The sequence below is a fragment of the Corythoichthys intestinalis genome, chromosome 4 (genome assembly GCF_030265065.1).
Source record: "Corythoichthys intestinalis isolate RoL2023-P3 chromosome 4, ASM3026506v1, whole genome shotgun sequence".
NCBI lineage: Eukaryota > Metazoa > Chordata > Actinopteri > Syngnathiformes > Syngnathidae > Corythoichthys > Corythoichthys intestinalis.
In genome coordinates this window covers 1,654,736-1,674,208 of record NC_080398.1, presented here as the reverse complement: position 1 = coordinate 1,674,208, position 19,473 = coordinate 1,654,736, and the positions used below count along the sequence as shown (strand labels likewise).

General features: G+C 39.6%; 1 protein-coding gene across 1 annotated transcript in view; it reads left to right on the top strand.

Annotated features, from left to right (window-relative positions):
• Positions 1 to 794: 794 nt before the first annotated feature.
• LOC130914353 (mannosyl-oligosaccharide 1,2-alpha-mannosidase IA-like) overlaps positions 795 to 19,473 on the top strand; it is a 390,270-nt gene continuing 371,591 nt past the window's right edge. Inside the window, exons 1-2 of the mRNA XM_057833456.1 lie at positions 795 to 1,197; positions 1,288 to 2,059. Of these exons, the coding sequence (XP_057689439.1) occupies positions 1,508 to 2,059 (552 nt within the window). The 5' untranslated portion in view covers positions 795 to 1,197; positions 1,288 to 1,507. The remainder of the gene's footprint in view (positions 1,198 to 1,287; positions 2,060 to 19,473) is intronic.

Here is a 19,473-nt window from a genome sequence, read left to right as displayed (position 1 = left end):
CCAGCAAAATCGGCAGTGTAAGAAATACTTGTTCTCCCCACTGTATATATTCGTCCGAGTTTTATTCATTTTTTTCTTAATGCATTGCCAAAATGTATATGATCGGGAAAAATTATCGGCAATGATTGGAATTGAATCGGGAGGCAAAAAAAAAAAAAGCAATCGGATTGGGAAATATCTGGATCGGCAGATACTCAAACTAAAACGATCGGATCGGGAGCAAAAAAAAACATGATCGGAACAACCCTAGTACAAAGTATTAACACCAGGGGTGCTAATAATTGTGACACACATTATTTGATGTCAAATAATTATTTCTTTATGTGGGATTTTTTCACTACTGAATAAATGCATTTGTATTGAAGGTTGGATTTTTCTCTTTTTTTCCATTAAGGTCCCATATTATTTAGAAAAAAAAAATATATTAGAAGCTAAAAAACATAATTATTATAAATCCAATAATTATGGAGGTCACTGTAAATAAACTCGTATTGCTAATAGCTTTTTTTTTTCTTCAATTGAATCTGGATTCCTCAGCAGCTCCTCGACACACTGCTTGTTTTTTGTGCATCCCCCATAGTAAAAATCAGCTCTCCAGCCTTTGAGAGTTCGGATGCTCCGGAATCCGAATCCAGCCTCCTCCCCCGGCTCTGTTGTGATAAGCTGCTTCGCGGATCTATCAAAGGCAATCCGAGCATCCCACTGGATCAGCGAGTAAAGGAGGAGCAAGGGTGGGCTTCAATCAACCCCCGTCTCTCTTTCTTTCTCTCCTGCTGCACTACCTGAGCTTGCACAGTGTTTGCCTCACATCCTCCAGGCAGACCTCCGCAGCAGCGGCAGCGGCACACCCGGCGCGAGAACGCCGAGCGAGGCGCGGCTGAAGCGGCTACGAGAGCGGCGCGTCTCCCCCCCCCCCCTTCGCGCGGAGCCCCTATCGGATCCGTTCGGATATTTCCCCTTTTGTTTTTGTTCATCGAGTCGGATAACTTCGTCAAAAGGCTGGCTTTCTCCCGTAATTTCGTCTGTTCCATACCATCCAACCACCGGCTCGCCGCGACGTGTTGACGCCGGAGAAGGAGGGCGAACAGCGGCTTGTCAAGGAAGAGGAAGCGCCCCTCTTACACCCGACCTCTTTCCGTAAAATCGGATGGTACAACTGGATTCACGCAATCGTGGAGGGATTATACACCGATGAAGGTTTGTTATTGATAGCCGCGTGCGTGTGTGTGCATCATGCATCTGCACACAACTTTGTCTACTACCTCTCCTCTGGTTGTATTTTATTAGCAAAGCAGAGAGAAGCTTGCAGGAAAAAACACACCGGTAGCATGCACCAGAGACGCTGCAGCCCGTCACTAAAGAGAGCCCGGGGCGGCGGGCTTGTGTTGCCAGCTCATTGCTAAAAAAGCTCAAGTGTTGCCTGGAAGCCAGGCCTATTGCTCTGCCGAGCAGCTGTGTGCTGATAAAAAGCCTTCGAAAGACTCCCTAACATAAGAAGTTGTCCCAGATGGTGTTCCGAAAGTTGCCCGGCGTGTCCGCGTCGGGCATGGGGCTGCGTCTGTCACAGAAGTTTGTCTTCCTGCTCTTCCTGTCAGGCCTGGTGACCCTTTGCTTCGGGGCGCTCTTCTTCTTGCCCGACTCTGTAAGGCTGAAGCGTATATTCCTGTCCAAGAGCGAGACTCAGCCGGTAACGGCGGCAGGTTCCGGTGCGGCGGAGAACGACGCCGGCGAACGTTCCAAGAGACCCCGAGAACTGGAACACCCACGGGGCGTGACCTCCAATAAAGCTGAGAGCGGGGCCGGGACGGGTGGAGGCCTGGCAAGGCTTAAAGGTCTTGCCCGAAAGATGCCTCCATCCTCCGAGGCGACGGAGGAACGTCTAGCAGGCGGGAAGGCGCAGGAGGACCTGACCTTGGGGTCGGAGAAAGTCTCTTCACTTGACACCACCACCTTCGCCTACAAGAAGTTCCGCAGGTGTCTTCTGAAACCGCCCCTGGGGAGGGACGGCGGTAAGCCGGGTGACCTCAAGACCAACGAGCGTCGGGAGAAAGTCAAAGAGGTAAGAGACGAAATTTTGTTTTCACGCTATCAGACGTTCCTCAACAGAAGATGTCACAACAGACAGCAGAATTAGTAATTAACATCCCGTCAAGGCGGAGAACGTCTTTTGTGGAATCTGTGGGTTACAAAAGACTTGAAGCGATCTGCCGCTGATTCCTGTTGCGACTCCAATAACGGAGCTGAGAGAGAGATAAATAAGTCTTTGAATGATCACAAACAGCCTTGTGCTCACGTGACCAGCCTCTCAAGGACAAAACATCCTAGATTGCCTGTTTTTCCTTTCGGGAAAAGGGGATAATTAATGTCTCATTTTTGAAAGCGGCGTTGAATCCTTGTTTGCAAATAATCAAAATTGCTGGAGTGATGAGTGAATACAACAATGGAAAGCAACAGAATGGAGTACCATGCGAGCAGTGGGCGGCAGTCATGTATCGCCCCAGGGAACAAGTCCAGATAACGGTTAGTTGGTGCTCTTAGAGGTTCCGCTTTTGAACGGTTGACCCAAGGGTATGGACCGTGAGTACTGTATTTGTTCTCTGTATCTCACTTGTCTGGGGCGAGCAGTGGGCGGCAACTGTATATCGCCTCGGAGGCCAAATACAGATACCCTAAGACCTGCAGTAGTTCCGTTTTGGATGACTGACAATGAATTTTAACACCTCCAATGATAGCCCTCGAGTCAAATTACTGTAAATTTAAGGGCAGAAACTACTCCTTTAAAGTAAAAATCATTAAACTAGGGCTGTCAAACAATTACAATTTTTAATCGAGTTAATCACAGCTTAAAAATTAATTAATCGTAATTAATTGCAAGTATTTTTCTGTAAATTATTGTTGGAATGGAAAGATAAGACACAAGACGGATATATATACATTCAACATACTGCACATAAGTACAGTATTTTTTTTATTATAACAATAAATCCACAAGATGGCATTAACATTATTAACATTCTTTCTGTTAAAGGGATCCACGGATAGAAAGACTTGTAGTTCTTAAAAGATAAATGTTAGTACAAGTTATAGTAATTTTACAAAACCCCTCTTAATGGTTTCATTTTAATAAAATTTGTAAAATTTTCAATCAAAAGCGGTGACGTCACAGCCGTTCTTCCACAGTGTCTTTAACTGGGGTAGTGATTGAAATACACCATAAGGCAGACATGTCCAAAGTCCGGCCCGGGGGCCAAATGCGGCCCGTGGTTCAATTTCATCCGGCCCCCATCCTCTGTCATAATAATCATTAACATCTGGCCCGCATAGACTTAATATATTGGTGAGTAGTAAGAGTGAGTGGCAGTACTGCTACCAGCATATTAAGTAGCTTACACACTAAATGCTGCTCCTCATTTACCCACTAAAAGAAAGCAGCGCTCTAAGCAACATTACCCCGTGTGACCCTTTACTCCCAATTTTCTAAAATGGCACAAAGGCTAGTTGCGAGATTGTTGAAATTATTAATTTAAAAAATTAGGGCTGCAGCTATTGATTATTTTAGTAGTCGATTAATCGATGAACTAGTTAGTTCGAATAATTGAGTAGGAACATGAAAAATTAAAATACCTGAGCTGAGCCTCAAATGGTATAAAAAATAAATAAGGATTGACAAAAGAAAAATGGCTAACTTACATAGCAAACGTCTGCTAGCTTAAATGCTATAAAACACTAACACTTTTTTTTTTTTTTTTTTTTACAATCCTTTTGACAAATGGTTCAGACATATTCCCACAAAAAAAACCCAAAAAAACCTGCTAAATATAACAGTAAACTAAATTACGAATGCATTTAAAAAAAAAAAAAAAAAGCTCAAACAAAAACTTTGCTTATGTTGGTTTTAACATGGAGCAGCCATGTGAAATAAGGCAGACTAGAGGACAACATTTAGCAGCAACATTTAATTCAAATCTTTTTTCTTTAATCGAATACTGGAGTTAATCGATTCATCATTTCAGCACTAAAAAAAAATAATAATAAAGCAAATGTGACACACAGAATAGCTTGCTAACATTTCCTTAAATATACTGTTCTACGTAAAGGACGTCAGCCAAGGTCGGCCCTCCACATTTTTACCAGACCAAATCTGGCCCCCTTTGCAAAAAGTTTGGACACTCCTGCCATAAGGTGTCAATGGCGAGTTTTAAATTACTTAGAAATCAAGCCAATGAGTGTGTTTTGTCCCTTGACTGACGCCGTAGCTCCCTGTTTTTAAATTATTTTTTTTTTAGACTGGGTCTATTGTGATTCACGTTAATTTGAGTGCTGGCTTCACAACGTACGAGACCGCTGATAGTTTGTATATTGTGAGTAAATATTGCCATCCAGTGTATTTGTTGAGCTAAACGAAATGTTTGTCTGAGTAAGTTTTATGTGTATTTTGCATAGCTATTTTGATTGGGAATGCCAGTTCTCTTTGCATTTTTGTTTAACTGTGTGAGAATACGGCCTCATTAAAACAGATTGAAGCGCTTTTCTTTATGTGAACATTATTATTGTTTTGCCTCTTAGTTCTCACAAAAAACGGCGTCATTTCAATGTGTTTGAGGCAATGCATGAGCGGGTCATTCCGTCATGTTTTAAAAGCTTCAAATATTTTAACGTGATTAATTAAAAATATTAATTACCGCTAGGGTTGTTCCGATCATGTTTTTTTGCTCCCGACCTGATCCCGATCGTTTTAGTTTGAGTATCTGCTGATCCCGATATTTCACGATCTGATTGCTTTTTTTTTTTTTTTTTGCTCCCGATTCATTTCCAATCATTCCCGATCATTTTTCCCAATCATATACATTTTAGTAATGCATTAAGAAAAAAAATGAATAAAACTCAGGCGAACATATACATTCAACATACAGTACATAAGAACTGTATTTGTTTGTTATGACAATAAATCCTCAAGATGGCATTTACATTATTAACATTCTTTCTGTGAGAGGGATCCACGGATAGAAAGACTTGTGACTTTGTATATTGTGACTAAATATTGCCATCTAGTGTATTTGTTGAGCTTTCAGTAAATGATATTGTAGCCATTTAACTGTTCTGCCCAAATGCATGAGGGAAAGTGCAACCATGACTGTGCGTAGTGCTACCAATGGATATATATGCTCTGCGTTGGGAAATAACATAAGGTGTTATTAAAGGTTTTAAGGTGTTAAGAAAAAGATCAATTGCTACCTTGCTTCCCCACGTTGCTTCCCATGATATTTCTAATCGTAAGGAGAGGGATTGTAAGGCTCTATTTGCCAATTAAAAAAAAGGCTCCAAGGGTTGCCTAAATTCACTCTACTCATTTTACGCTGCCTTTTATGTCTTTATATAGGTAAAACAGTGCCATTACAGATTGAGCGCGCCAATGCGTGAGTGGGTCGTGCAGCGCATGCATTAATTGCGTTAAATTTATTCACGTGGTACATTTTTAGAAAAATTAATTACCGCGGTTATCGTGATAAATTTGATAACCCTACCTTAAGCCGAAACTAAAGACTCTGGATGAGTGTAACATATTATGTCTTTAACGTTAAATACAATTAGGAAACGATTTAATGAAAAAAAAAAAAAAATTAAAAAAGGCATGGCCGATATTTTTTTGCCGATTCCGATACTTTGAAAATGACGTGATCGGACATCTCTAATTACCGCTAGTTAACGCGATAATTTCGACAACACTACATTAAACTTTAGTAGTAGACTTCATAACCTATTGACATGACATGGGAAACGGGGCCCGTTCATAGGGGGCCTATTTTCAAAAACTTCAAATATTTACAAAACCAAAGCTGCTACCAACCGAAAACCAAAACAGGCCCCTACATTAGCCATATATGAGTCTCCATGAGCAGCGGCATAAAAAAATTCAAAGTCGTTCCTTCATAACATCCCGATTACCGTATTTTTCAGACTATAAGTCAAAGTTTTTTTCTTGGTTTGGCTGGGGGTGCGACTTATACTTAAGAGCGACTCATGTGTGAAATTATTAACACATTATGATATCATTTCACATGTTATTTTTAGGGGTGTAAGGGTACGCAAAAATCTCGGTTCGGTACGTACCTCAGTTTTGAAGTCACGGTTCGGTTCATTTTCGATACAGTAAGAAAACAAAATGCAAAATATAAATGTGCTAGTTGTTTATTACACACTTTTGTGCTTTCAACAATAGGAACATTAGCCTATACAAAGCTAGAATTCTGCTCAAAAAGTAGCGGGTATTTAACGATAATAATCCAACAACAATTTGCCTTTCAGGCCCCGCGTATTGGTCAGCTTTCTTTCTGAAAGAAAGAGGAAAAAAGAAGTCCTGTGCTAAAGAGAAAAGCAATCCCAATGACAAAGATTTTAACATGTATTTTACAAATGAAATGCCTCAATGTTTTTTTTTCTTATGAACGGTTTTCAAAAGCTTTATTGGTGGATTTTCTCAAGTTAAAGCGCCACACAGAAATTAATAAATTTAATTGTGTAAGCAGGATCTGTGTATTATTCTTATTATTTAATCACAGGTGTTTTAGCTCATTTCGATTAATTTTCTTTAAATGGGATATTACTTATTTTCTTATGTATTTATATTAGGGCCGTCAAAATTATCGCGTTAACGAGCGGTGATTAAGTTTTTAAATTAATCCCGTTAAAATATTTGACGCAATTAACACACAAATGCCCCGCTCAAACAGATTAAAATGACAGTACAGTGAAAGGTGTACTTGTTGTGTTTTTCGGAGTTTTGCCGCCCTCTGCTGGCGCTTGGGTGCGACTGATTTTATAGGCTTCAGCACCCATGAGCATTGTGTAAGTAATTATTGACATCAACAATGGCGGGCTACGAGTTTATTTTTTGATTGAAAATTTTACACATTTTATTAAAACGAAAACATGAAGAGGGGTTTTAATACAAAATGTCTATAACTTGTACTAAAATTTATCTTTTAAGAACTACAAGTCTTTCTATCCATGGATCGCTTTAACAGAATGTTAATAATGGTAATGCCATCTTGTTGGTTTATTGTTAAAATAAAGAAATACAGTACTTATGTACCGTATGTTGAATGTACAGTATATATCCATCTTGTGTCTTATCTTTCCATTCCAACAATAATTTACAGAAAAATATGGCATATTTTATAGATGGTTTTAATTGCGATTAATTACGATGAATTAATTTTTAAGCTGTAATTAACTCGATTAAAAATTTTGATCGTTTGACACCCCTAGTTTATATTTTACAAATGTGATATAGTATTCATTTATATTGTATATTTTATGTTGTATAACTTTAGTTCCTATGTGAATATTAGTTCCTAGTTGTTTTGTTGTGCTAGGAGGGTTTTGTATTGAACACAGGGCTGTGTTGGTTATTATTATAGCAGAGAAGACACCAGTAAATCAACAAAGACAAGTCAACTGTGCCCCGATCTACTACTCAAGAGATCTGATGGACTCAAAAAGTGGGTTACGATTGCATATTAGTTTGAAAATCGACCGGATCCACCGTATTTTTACACGAGTGACTTGCGGTCTGCCCGATCCTAGCTACTGGTAGTAGTATTGACGCAGGAGGGTCGCGTCTCGCATCAAATAATAAACTTTGCTGTTCTTTTAGTGTATGTCGTGTTGAGCCGCTCCTGGGATGCGTCTAACACGCGGCTGCACTGCGACTGGTGTGCATTGGCTGATTGACTTTAACGCTCGCGTTTCACTGCGTTCTTGCAGCGGCCACGTTGTCGCGCCGTTGACGTTTCTGGGTTATACTGTCCTACCGTGTTGGTCCTCATTATAGTAGAGAAGATGGAGTAAATATAATCTACACAAAGAAACTGTAACCCGATCGACTCATAGCCTCGAAAAGTAAGGGTTACATTACGTCAGAAACTCGTTCGTTACGCCTCCGTTCCGAACCGAGCACCACGTACCGAAATGGTTCAATAAAAATAGATGTACCGTTACACCCTTACATTTTAAAGTTTCTTTTTTTCATTCATTCATTCATTCATTCATTCATTCATTTTCCATGCCGCTTTTCCTCACGAGGGTCGCGGAGGTGCTGGAGCCTATCCCAGCTAACTCGGGGCAGTAGGCAGGGGACACCCTGAACTGGTTGCCAGCCAATTGCAGGGCACAAGGAGACATACAACCATTCACGCACACACTCATACCTACGGGCAATTTAGAGTGTTCAATCAGCCTACCATGCATGTTTTTGGGATGTGGGAGGAAACCGGAGTTCCCGGAGGAAACCCACGCAGGCACGGGGAGAACATGCAAACTCCACACAGGAAGGCTGAAGCCCGGGATTGAACCCTTGATCTTAGAACTGTGAGGCAGACGTGCTAACCACTCGGCCACCGTGCCGCTTCTTTTTTTTTTTTTTTTTTTTTTTTTTTTTTCAATTTTTCTTTGTTTGGATCGATTATTTATCATCTAATATATTGGGGAAAATGTGACAGTAGCTAAAAAAATACAATTAAGTGATAGTTATAAGGTAGATATCCGTGACTTTTTTACAGAAGCCAATTTTTTCATTTTGACGTCCTTTGTTTAAAACTTTAAAATATGCGAGTAAATCATTTTTTTAAGTCGTTTTTTTTTTTTTCTTTTTTAACGAATTATTAGACATCAAATAATGATTCTAAGCTAACAATAACAGACATTTTGAATAATAAATATAATTACTTACCTTCTTTTTATGGCTGGGTTGAAACAAAAGCCGTTGCGCGACGTCTTTAAACAGGGGTTCTCAGGGTAAAACTGACAAATTAAAAATATTTCGGGGGCTTAATGCGCCATGAATCTGCTATGGCAGCATATAGACATATTGTTCTATCAGACACAACAGTTATTTTGGCTTCAAATACAGCAGTTTATTTTATAGAGGGGTGCAAGAGCAGAAACTGCTTTTTCAGCCTTCACGGTTTTCCACTATATATTTTTTTTCCAATGGTGTTTATTTGCCGTTCTTTTCGCATGCCTTGTGTTGAGCCGCTTCTGGGACGCGTCTAACACGCGGCCGCACTGCGACTGGTGTGCATTGGCTGATTGACTTTTAACGCCCGCGTTTCACTGCGTTCTCGTGGCGGCCATGTTGTCGCGCCATTGACGTTTCTGGGTTATACTGTCCTACCGTGTTGGTACTCATTATAGTAGAGAAGACGGAGTAAATATAATCTACACAAAGAAACTGTAACCCGATCGACTCATAGCCTCGAAGAGTAAGGGTTACATTACGTCAGAAACTCGTTCGGTACGCCTCCGTTCCAAACCGAGCAGCACGTACCGAAACGGTTCAATACAAAATACATTTACTGTTACACCCTTAACTAGAAGTAATCCGGAAGTTGAGTGACATCACTCTGAATATGGCTTATTGGACAAAACAGAGTTGTACTGCTGTTAGATCCTCGGCATCTGACTTTGACGGTTTCAAATTTTCGCTTTGGTCGAGATTGATGCCAATTTGTATGCTTAGGAACCGAAACAGACACCCACTGACTTTACCCCTTCGGGCTCCTCAAAAAATCCTGTTACCTTGGAGTACAATAATTAGTCCTATGTGGTTCATCGGCACGTAACGTAGCTGGAGGGACCCCCTACTGCATTCCCCTACCCACATTATTAGATACTGGAAAAGGTACAGGCACTTTGCGATAATCATCCTTATACGCTTGTGTAGTTGGTACCCTTAGGGGAAGATCTGGACCCTCAATGACTCCACATCTGTACCTACTCAAGGCTGAGGAAGGGACTGGTGGGGGGCAGCCTGGGTTCGAGTTTACGGGCAGCCATTGGCGCCCGTGGAACCATGTGACACGGATAAAGCCGGGCTTTCCCCGCTTGACACACTCTCCCGCCGTGACACATGCCTCTCGTGGCGAGCGGGGACGGGGCGGTGTGATAGCGGAGGTGTCGGCGGACGGCGGAGCGTCACCCACCCTGCCTCCCCCCGGCCCCTTTCTCGCGTGCGCCGACCTCTCGGTGACTCATAGCTTCTCTTTTGCACATAAAATGTCAGCGTGACTTTGCCCATCAAGCTGAGCTCCGCACAAGTTTTTCGTTCAGCCGCCGGCTCCGGTCATCTGAGGCTAAAGTAATTTTTTTTACCGCTGCGCTTCTGCTGCCAATTAAATTGTTTGGCGAGTGATTTTAGCCTGTTTTCACAGATGTATTTTGCTTACATATACAACTTTGTATGGTGTGCAAATAGTAGTTTGTTGCAATTTTTCTGTCCTGATTAATCTTCAGGCAAATGGCTTTATCATACTTCAAAATTTGTTCATGAGTAGACCAACAAAAAGCCTCAAAAACAGACTTTGAGTCACTGGACTGTTTTATTTCCAGAGCTGATAGCTAGCTAGCTAGCTGTTAGCTACTGTGTGTTTGCTACCTATGAGCTAGTTTCACTTAGAAAGATGAAATTAGGTGGAAACGTCTATAACTAGTAGACTCATAAAAATTCTTAAGACGTTATGCCCCCCCCAAAAATAAATAAATATATAAAAAAAAACTTAGTATAGTTACTATACTATACTATACTATACTATACTATACTATACTATACTATACTTATGATATGCTATGCTATGCTATACTATACTGTACTATCTTTCATTATTTACATTTTTGTAAAATATGCAGTATATAAAACATGTAAAGTGTACATTTCCTGATCAACAAGAATAATCATATTTTAAGTACACTATGTTTTTATGAAAATGTTTTACTTCACACTTGACACAGTGCAGGTACACATAATTGAGTGCGCAACAGGACAACTACCATCTTAAAGGTTCACCTTAAGAGGCCGTAATAAGCATCCAGGCCACTTTTTTACGCACCCTGACCTCCATTCAGTCCTCGTTCCCCCGCTGTTTGCGCTCCCGCCGAGCTTCAACACATCGCCGCTCCTCTTATTTTCTCCTCTGGCTGTGTCCGTGCAAATGTCAAGAAGCCTCGGAGCGTGCCCGTCTTGCCCCCTACGCACACACAATTCGATATTCCTCGGGGGGTCTTATCAACCTGTCACGCCTTCGACGACTGCCTGACAAGATGAAATTGACCATTAAATCTGGTTTCTGTGCGCAATTAATGCACATTTTTTCCTCCTACGCCTTATAATCACGCGTGAACGCGGTCACGCTTCAGGTTAACCACATTTGCGGCCTTAAGTGGAGTAGAGCTTGTTGATATTAAGGAATAATCACAATCAATTATGTGGAATTGATTGCCAATTAACACACTAGCTGCCATTGACGGCGTTAGACGTCCAATCCATTTGGACTGGGAGGAGCGGGTTCATTCGCTCCCTCCCACTCCAAATGGATTGGACATCTAGCGCTGTCAAAGGCACTGAAATACAGTGATCCCTCGCTGCTTCGTGCTTGAAACTTGGCGCCCTCAGTCCATCGCACATTTTTTTCAATTAAAGAAATAAATAAATAAATACAAGTGAGCTGTCCTGATCCGATAACGTAGTCGCTCCCTCCCACCTTCTGCTTTTCTTAGTCTGGCTGTGCACTGGAGTTGCTTATTAAAGTAAACTATGATTGAAAGATGTTAAGGTTTGATTTTGCCAGAGATGCTTGGAAGTCGAAATTTAAAGCGCCGCATGCGTCAATCATCGTTAATGTTTTTAAACAGTTGCTGTTGCAACAAGTACAACAAAAGAACAATTGGCTAACTTGCAGAGCAATAGTCCGCTAGCTTAAACGCTATAAAACGCTAACTTATTAAACAATGCTCTTAACGAATCGTTCCAACACATAATCCCACAAAAAACGGCTAAATATACCTACACTGCTGGCCTAAAGTATTGGCATTCTGCTATTCTGTCAGATTATGCTAAATTTCTCCCAGAAAATAATTGCAATCACAGAAAACATTTTCAATGAAAAATTAAGTGTTCAAATGCAAATTTTTGAGTCAAATATTTTTTTCGCATTCAAAAAAATTATTTTTCTATTGTTGAAATCTTTTATTTTATTTTGATTGAAGTAATTTTCTTTTGAAAATATCTAAATACATTTTTTGAAGCAACTTTTTTTGATTGAATAATAAAGACACAAATGTCCTAGCCAAAATGTGGTCCAAACGCAAAACAACAGTACTTCAATCAAAAAAGTTGTTTAAATCAAAAACAAAAAATTAGAAGGAAAATTGTTTTCAAATACATTTTTTGTAGTTTCAAATTTATTTTTAATCACGTTAAAATATTTGACGCAATTAACGCATGCACGGAATGACCCTTTCATGTGTTGCCTCAAACAGTTGGCAATGACGCCATTTTAGCACATTGTGAGTGATCATTGGACCGCACCTTTTATCGGCTTAAGCTTTGGCAGCCACTACTAACACTCATGGTTACCCAACTTCCCATCATCATGCATTTGGCCGGAGAAAGAGACGGATATTTTTCTTAACACGCTTAATTGAACACAACGCAAAAAAATTGTATACCATTTGCAGCCACCACTGACAGTCATGGTTGGCCAACTTCCCATCATGCAAATGGGCAGAGCAAGAGATGGATTTTTTTCTTAACATGCTTAATTTAACACATAGCAGAAAATATTGTATTCCATTTGCAGCCACTACTGACAGTCATGGTTGCCCGACTTCCCATCATGCATTTGGGCAGAGCAGGAGACATTCTTTTTCTTAACACACCTAATTGAACACAAGGCAGAACATAGGGTATACCATTTGCAGCCACCACTGACAGTCATGGTTGCCCATCTTCTCATCATGCATTTGGGCGGAACAGTTAAGTAGCTACAGTATCTTTTACTTGTACTCAAATGTATCTTTTAAGAACTACAAGTCTTTCTATCCATGGATCCCTATAACAGAAAGAATGTTAAAATGTTAATGCCATCGTGTGGATTTATGGTTTTAATAAACAAATACAGTACTTATGTTCAGTATGTTGAATGTTTATGTCCGTCTTGTGTCTTATCTTTCTATTCCAACAATAATTTACAGAAAAATATGGCATATTTTAGAGATGGTTTGAATTGCGATTACCGTATTTTTCGGACTATAGGTCGCGTTATTTTTCATATTTTGGCTGGGGGTGCGACTTATACTCAGGAGCGACTTATGTGTGGAATTATTAACACATTATGATATAATTTCACATGTTATTTTGGTGTTTTGCAGTGACACTGATGGTTTTGTAGAGTTGTTAGCATGTTCTTATGCTATAGTTATCTGAATAACTCTTTATAGCTATGGCCACGTTCACGTTCTGCCTTTGGCAGTGTATGTTCAATTGTATTATTGACTTTTTTATCTTGAAATGGATGCATTTAGTTTGTGGCGCTTTCACCCCCACGTGAGGGCGCACTCGCACTTGTTTATGTGAAGAAGAGTGCTCACACGCCAGAAGAAGACGGACAGCTACGTAGCTCTGAGTGAGTAAGTGAGTGAGTGGGCGAGTTAGCGAGAGAGAATAGACGGCTGCGAACCTACTTTCATTGTTTATGCTTTTAAATCATCTCTACAGAGGCAACGCCTGCGTGTATCATCTTTTCTGTTGTTGTGTGTTTTCCACCCGCGATCGGACACTTAGAGCCAGTTGTGTGGTTGTTTGAACGATGTGCTACTGATAGCGAACGCATGCTAACCTGTTACTTATTACTAATAGTACCTAATTATCATTTATTTACGTTGATGCGCACCTGTTTTCTATCGAGGACCAAATTGATTCAGCAAATTATACGGACGTCCAGCATTGTCTTTTGGGAGTTCGCTGTATAGCCAGGACAGAGCCGTAACGTAGGACAGTATATTCACATTTCGTTGTTCATACACTATACACTGTACATTTATTTAGCATGTTGTTCTCAATTGTATTTTTATATTAAATTGCCTTTCAAGATGACATGTCTGTTCTATGTGTTGGATTTTATCAAGTAAAGTTCCCCCAAAAATTCGACTTATACTCCGGTGCGACTTGTATATGGTTTTTTTTTCTCTTCGTTGGGCATTTTATGGCTGGATCGACTTATACTCAGGAGCGACTTGTAGTCCGAAAAATACGGTAATTACGATTAATTTTTAAGATGTGATTAACTTGATTGAAAATTTTAATCGTTTGACAGCTCTAATTCAAACACATTTTTTTATTCTGAAGTGACTTTTTTTTTGATTGAAAATATACACTCACCGGCCACTTTATTACGTACACCACGCTAGTAACGGGTTGGACCCCTTTTTGCCTTTAGAAGAGCCTCAAATCTTTGTGGCATAGATTCAACAAGGTGCTGGAAGCATTCCTCAGAGAGTTTGGTCCATATTGACATGATGGCATCACACAGTTTGTCGGCTGCACATCCATGATATGAATGTCCCGTTCCACCATATCCCAAAGATGCTCTATTGGATTGAGATCTGGTGAATGTGGAGGCCATTTGAGTACAGTGAACTCATTGTCATGTTCAAGAAACCAGTCTGAGATAATTCCAGCTTTATGACATGACGCATTATCCTGCTGAAAGTAGCCATCAGAAGTTGGGTACATTGTGGTCATAAAGGGATGGACATGGTCAGCAACAATACTCAGGTAGGCTGTGGCGTTCCAACGATGCTCAATTGGTACCAAGAGTGCCAAGAAAATATTCCCCACACCATTACACCACCACCACCAGCCTGAACCGTTGATACAAGGCAGGATGGATCCATGCTTTCATGTTGTTGACGCCAAATTCTGACCCTACCGTCCGAATGTCGCAGCAGAAATCGAGACTCATCAGACCAGGCAACGTTTTTCCAATCTTCTATTGTCCAATTTCGATGAGCTTGTGCAATTTGTAGCCTCAGTTTCCTGTTCTTAGCTGAAAGGCGTGTCACCCGGCGTGGTCTTCAGCCCATCTGCCTCAAAGTTCGACGTACTGTGCGTTCAGAGATGCTCTTCTGCCTACCTTGGTTGTAACAGGTGGTTATTTGAGTCACTGTTGCCTTTCTATCAGCTCGAACCAGTCTGGCCGTTCTCCTCTGACCTCTGGCATCAACAAGGCATTTCCGCCCACAGAACTGCTCACTGCTCACTCACTGGATATTTTTTCTTTTTCGGACCATTCTCTGTAAACCCTAGAGATGGTTGTGCGTGAAAATCTTCTGAAAAGTTTCTGAAATACTCAGACCAGACCTTCTGGCACCAACAACCATGCCACATTCAAAGTCACTCAAATCACCTTTCTTCCCCATACTGATGCTCGGTTTGAACTGCAGGAGATTGTCTTAAACCATGTCTACATGCCTAAATTCACTGAGTTGCCGCCATGTGATTGGCTGATTAGAAATTAAGTGTTAACGAGCAGTTGGACAGGTGTACCTAATAAAGTGGCCGGTGAGTGTATATTTTGATTGAAGCAACTTTTTTGGGGGGGATTGAATAATAAAAACACAAATCTACCTCTATAGGAGCCCTGCTTTTAGGACAGCCAATAGCTACTTTCCTTACTGTGGAGTTGGCAACACTGAAAAGTGATGTAAGTGCATATTTTTTTCCTTTGAAAAAGACCGTTAGCAGACACCCCCGTACTTCCTCTACGATGACAAACGCCTCAGGAAACGGGCAGGGGATTCTCAAAGCTTCATCAGCTAAACAAGCGCAACTCATGTTGTTACCTTTTGTATAGGGTTTCAGCTAGCAAAGAAAAATATAAATATGTCTGTATAGTGACCATTTTGTTTTTGAGAGTCTTCACACTGTGCAAATAAACAACCCCAATCAGTTTATTTGCGTACGTGCGGGTCAGTCACGGCATGTTTGCGTTCCAGAGCGAGCAAATGTTTATCCAACTGTGTCCTCTTTTTCCCTCCACAACATATTTCCGCCTACGCTGATTAGCTAACAACAGCTTTACATAAAAAAGTATGTACTTTTTTAGTCAGTGCTAATTTGATGAGTCATGATTGGAAAATTAAAGATGAATATGTTTGTGGGAGGGATTATTGTTGTTATAATGAGTGTGTGCCTATTTATTTGATATACAGATTTTTTTTTATGATTAGTTGACTTATAGGCTCGAGAAAAATGTGTTTTTTTATTGTTACATTACTCTTACTCCAGTTACTCCAGTGGCAGAACAAATGTGAACCGAGGCAGTGTTGTTTTTGGCAGTCCTTTTCCATTTTCGTCTTAGTCTTAGCCTTTTGGACGATAATACTTACTGGTCTGATAGTCTAGTGCTACAACAATTAATCGATTAACTCGAGTAATTCGATTAGAAAAAACAGTTTGAATCAAATTTTGCTGCTGCGAGTATTCGTTTAATTACAGTGACGTTGTAATTAGGGTTGTTCCGATCATGTTTTTTTGCTCCCGATTGTTTTAGTTTGAGTATCTGCCGATCCCGATATTTCCCGATCCGATTGCTTTTTTTTGGCCCCCGATTCAATTCCAATCATTCCCGATAATTTTTCCCGATCATATACATTTTGGCAATGCATTAAGAAAAAAATGAATAAAACTCGGACGAATATATACATTCAGCATACAGTACATAAGTACTGTATTTGTTTATTATGACAATAAATCCTCAAGATGGTATTTACCATTATTAACATTCTTTCTGTGAGAGGGATCCACGGATAGAAAGACTTGTAATTCTTAAAGGATAAATGGGACTTAGTATATTGTGACTAAATATTGCCATCTAGTGTATTTGTTGAGCTTTCAGTAAATGATACTGTAGCCATTTAACTGTTCTGCCCAAATGCATGATGGGAAGTGCAACCATGACTGTGCGTAGTGATACCAATTGATATATCTTCTCTGCGTTGGGAAATAACATAGGGTGTTAAGAAAAAGATCAATTACTGTCTTTCTTCCCCACATTGCTTCGCACGATATTTCTAATCGTAGGGAGAGGGATTGTAAGGCTTTAGCCAATTAAAAAAAAAAGCTCCAAAGTCTGTCAAAATTCACTCTACTCATTATACGCTGCCTTTTAGCTCTACATACAGATAAAACGGGGCCATTACAGATTGAACGCGACAATGCGTGAGTGGGTCGTGCAGCGCATGCGTTAATTGCGTTAAATATTTTAACGTGATACATTAAAAAAAAAAAAAATTAATTACCGCCGTTAACGGGATAAATTTGATAACCCTACCTTAAGCCTATACTAAAAACTCTGGATCAGTGTAACATATTATGTCTGTACTGTTAAATACAATTAGAAAACGATTTAATTAAAAAAAAAAAAACTATATATATTAAAAAAAGGCATGTTTTTGCCGATTCCGATACTTTGAAAATGACGTGATCGGACCCGATCGATCGGGATGCTGATCGATCAGGACATCTCTAGCTGTAATGGTTTATTTTGAAAGTATTTGCATTTGGTTTTGAGAGCCTTGAAAGGTGGAAAAACGCTAGACAAGTATAACACCATTTACCATTTATTAATATGGGTGGATACACTGCCCTCTAGTGGCAACAGCATACCTGTCAACCCGAGGCCGTTGCCATTCTTACAAATAGTGACGTATGCCCTTACAAATTGGTGACTAATTTTACAACATTGTATATAGCCTGAAATATGAAACAAAAATAAAACTCAATCTTTAAAATAATATGAACTTATTGGTAATATTGTCACGTTTAACCTGGTGCAATCAAAGAACAATCAGTATCTTCAGCTACATCATGATTACTAAAATTTAACAGTGACTTTTGCTTTAAGATGGCGGCTGTTTACCAATGAACGAATTTGAATGTATGGCGTACACGTTTAAAAATCAGTGCTCACTTGTACAGTTTCAGCGTAATTTGTACAACTTGACAGGTATGGAACAGCGAATATGACATAACTCATTTAACATGGGTGAATCCAGCTGCTCACTGTTAAGATCAACATTAGGTTGTTTTTGGAGTTTTTTTTAAGAATTTGTAATCAGGTTTATACACTGCTGGCCAAAAGTATTGGCTACCCTGCAATTAAGTCATATAATGCTCAATTTCTCCAGAAAATGATTTTAATTACAAATGCTTTGGTATTAATAGCTTCATTTATTTTGCTTGAAATGAAAAATCCCAAAAGAGAATGGAAAATAATTAAATCATTATCATTTTACACAAAAATGGGCCAGACAAAAGTATTGGCACCGTTTGAAAAATTATGTGATGTTTCTCTAATTTGTGTAATTAACAGCACCTGTTACTTACCTGTGATACATAACAGGTGGTGGCAATCACTAAATCACACTTGCAGCCAGTTAAATTGGATGGAACATGGCGGAACATCGGCTTTAATTTACTGTTTTTATAATATTTTTAATTTAAATTAGGGCTGTCAAACGATTAAAATTTTTAATCGACTTAATTACAGCTTAAAAATTTATTAATCGCAATTAATCGCAATTCAAACCATCTATAAAATATGCCATATTTTTCTGTAAATTATTGTTGGAATGGAAAGATAAGACAGAAGATGGATATATACATTCAACATACGGTACATAAGGACTGTATTTGTTTATAATAGCAATAAATCAACAAGATGGCATTAACATTATTAACATTCTGTTAAAGCGATCCATGGATAGAAAGACATGTAGTTCTTAAAAGAAAAATGTTAGTACAAGTTATAGAAATTTTATATTAAAACCCCTCTTAATGTTTTCCTTTTCATAAAATGTGTAAAATTTTCAATCAAAAAAATCAACTAGTAGCCCGCCATTGTTGATGTCAATAATTACTTACACAATGCTCATGGGTGCTGAAGCCTATAAAATCAGTCGCACCCAAGCACCAGCAGAGGGCGGCAAAACTCCATAAAACACAACAAGTGAGCGTTTCACTGAACTGTCATTTAAATCTATCTGAGCGGGGCATCTGCGTTAATTGCGTCAAATATTTTAATGTGATAAATTTAAAAAATCATTTAACGCCCGTTAACGCGATCATTTTGACAGCCCTAATTTAAATATGTTTAATTTTTTGCATTTTTGTGCCTTCTGGAGCAAAAGAAAAATGTAATTGCTTGGAGTGGGCGGGTATGTTGTCTTCCGGGCTGAGTAGGTTGTGGTGTCAAGGAAGTGCATTGGCTCGCGCCTTGTAAATCTGCACTGCGCCCTAAGCCGGGCATGCATACTACATCGTTTTCACGTGGAATTGTCGACATTGTTCGAATAGAGAGGGAACCATAGAGAGGGAACCATGCAAATTTGTCGTATTCTCGGAGGGTCACCATGTAAACGGCCTCTTAGTGCCATTGACGACAATAGATGTCCAATCTATCTTTGACCCACCGCCCCCAGTCAAAATGGAGTGGATGTCTACCGCTGTCAATGGAAGCCAATGAGCTAACACTGCCACTATTCTAGTGGAAGAGTTTGTTAGCAACCTGTTGGTTTCTATTTTATTGTATTTTTTTTTTTTTTAAATTTTGGATACCTTTTTAAAACCATATATAG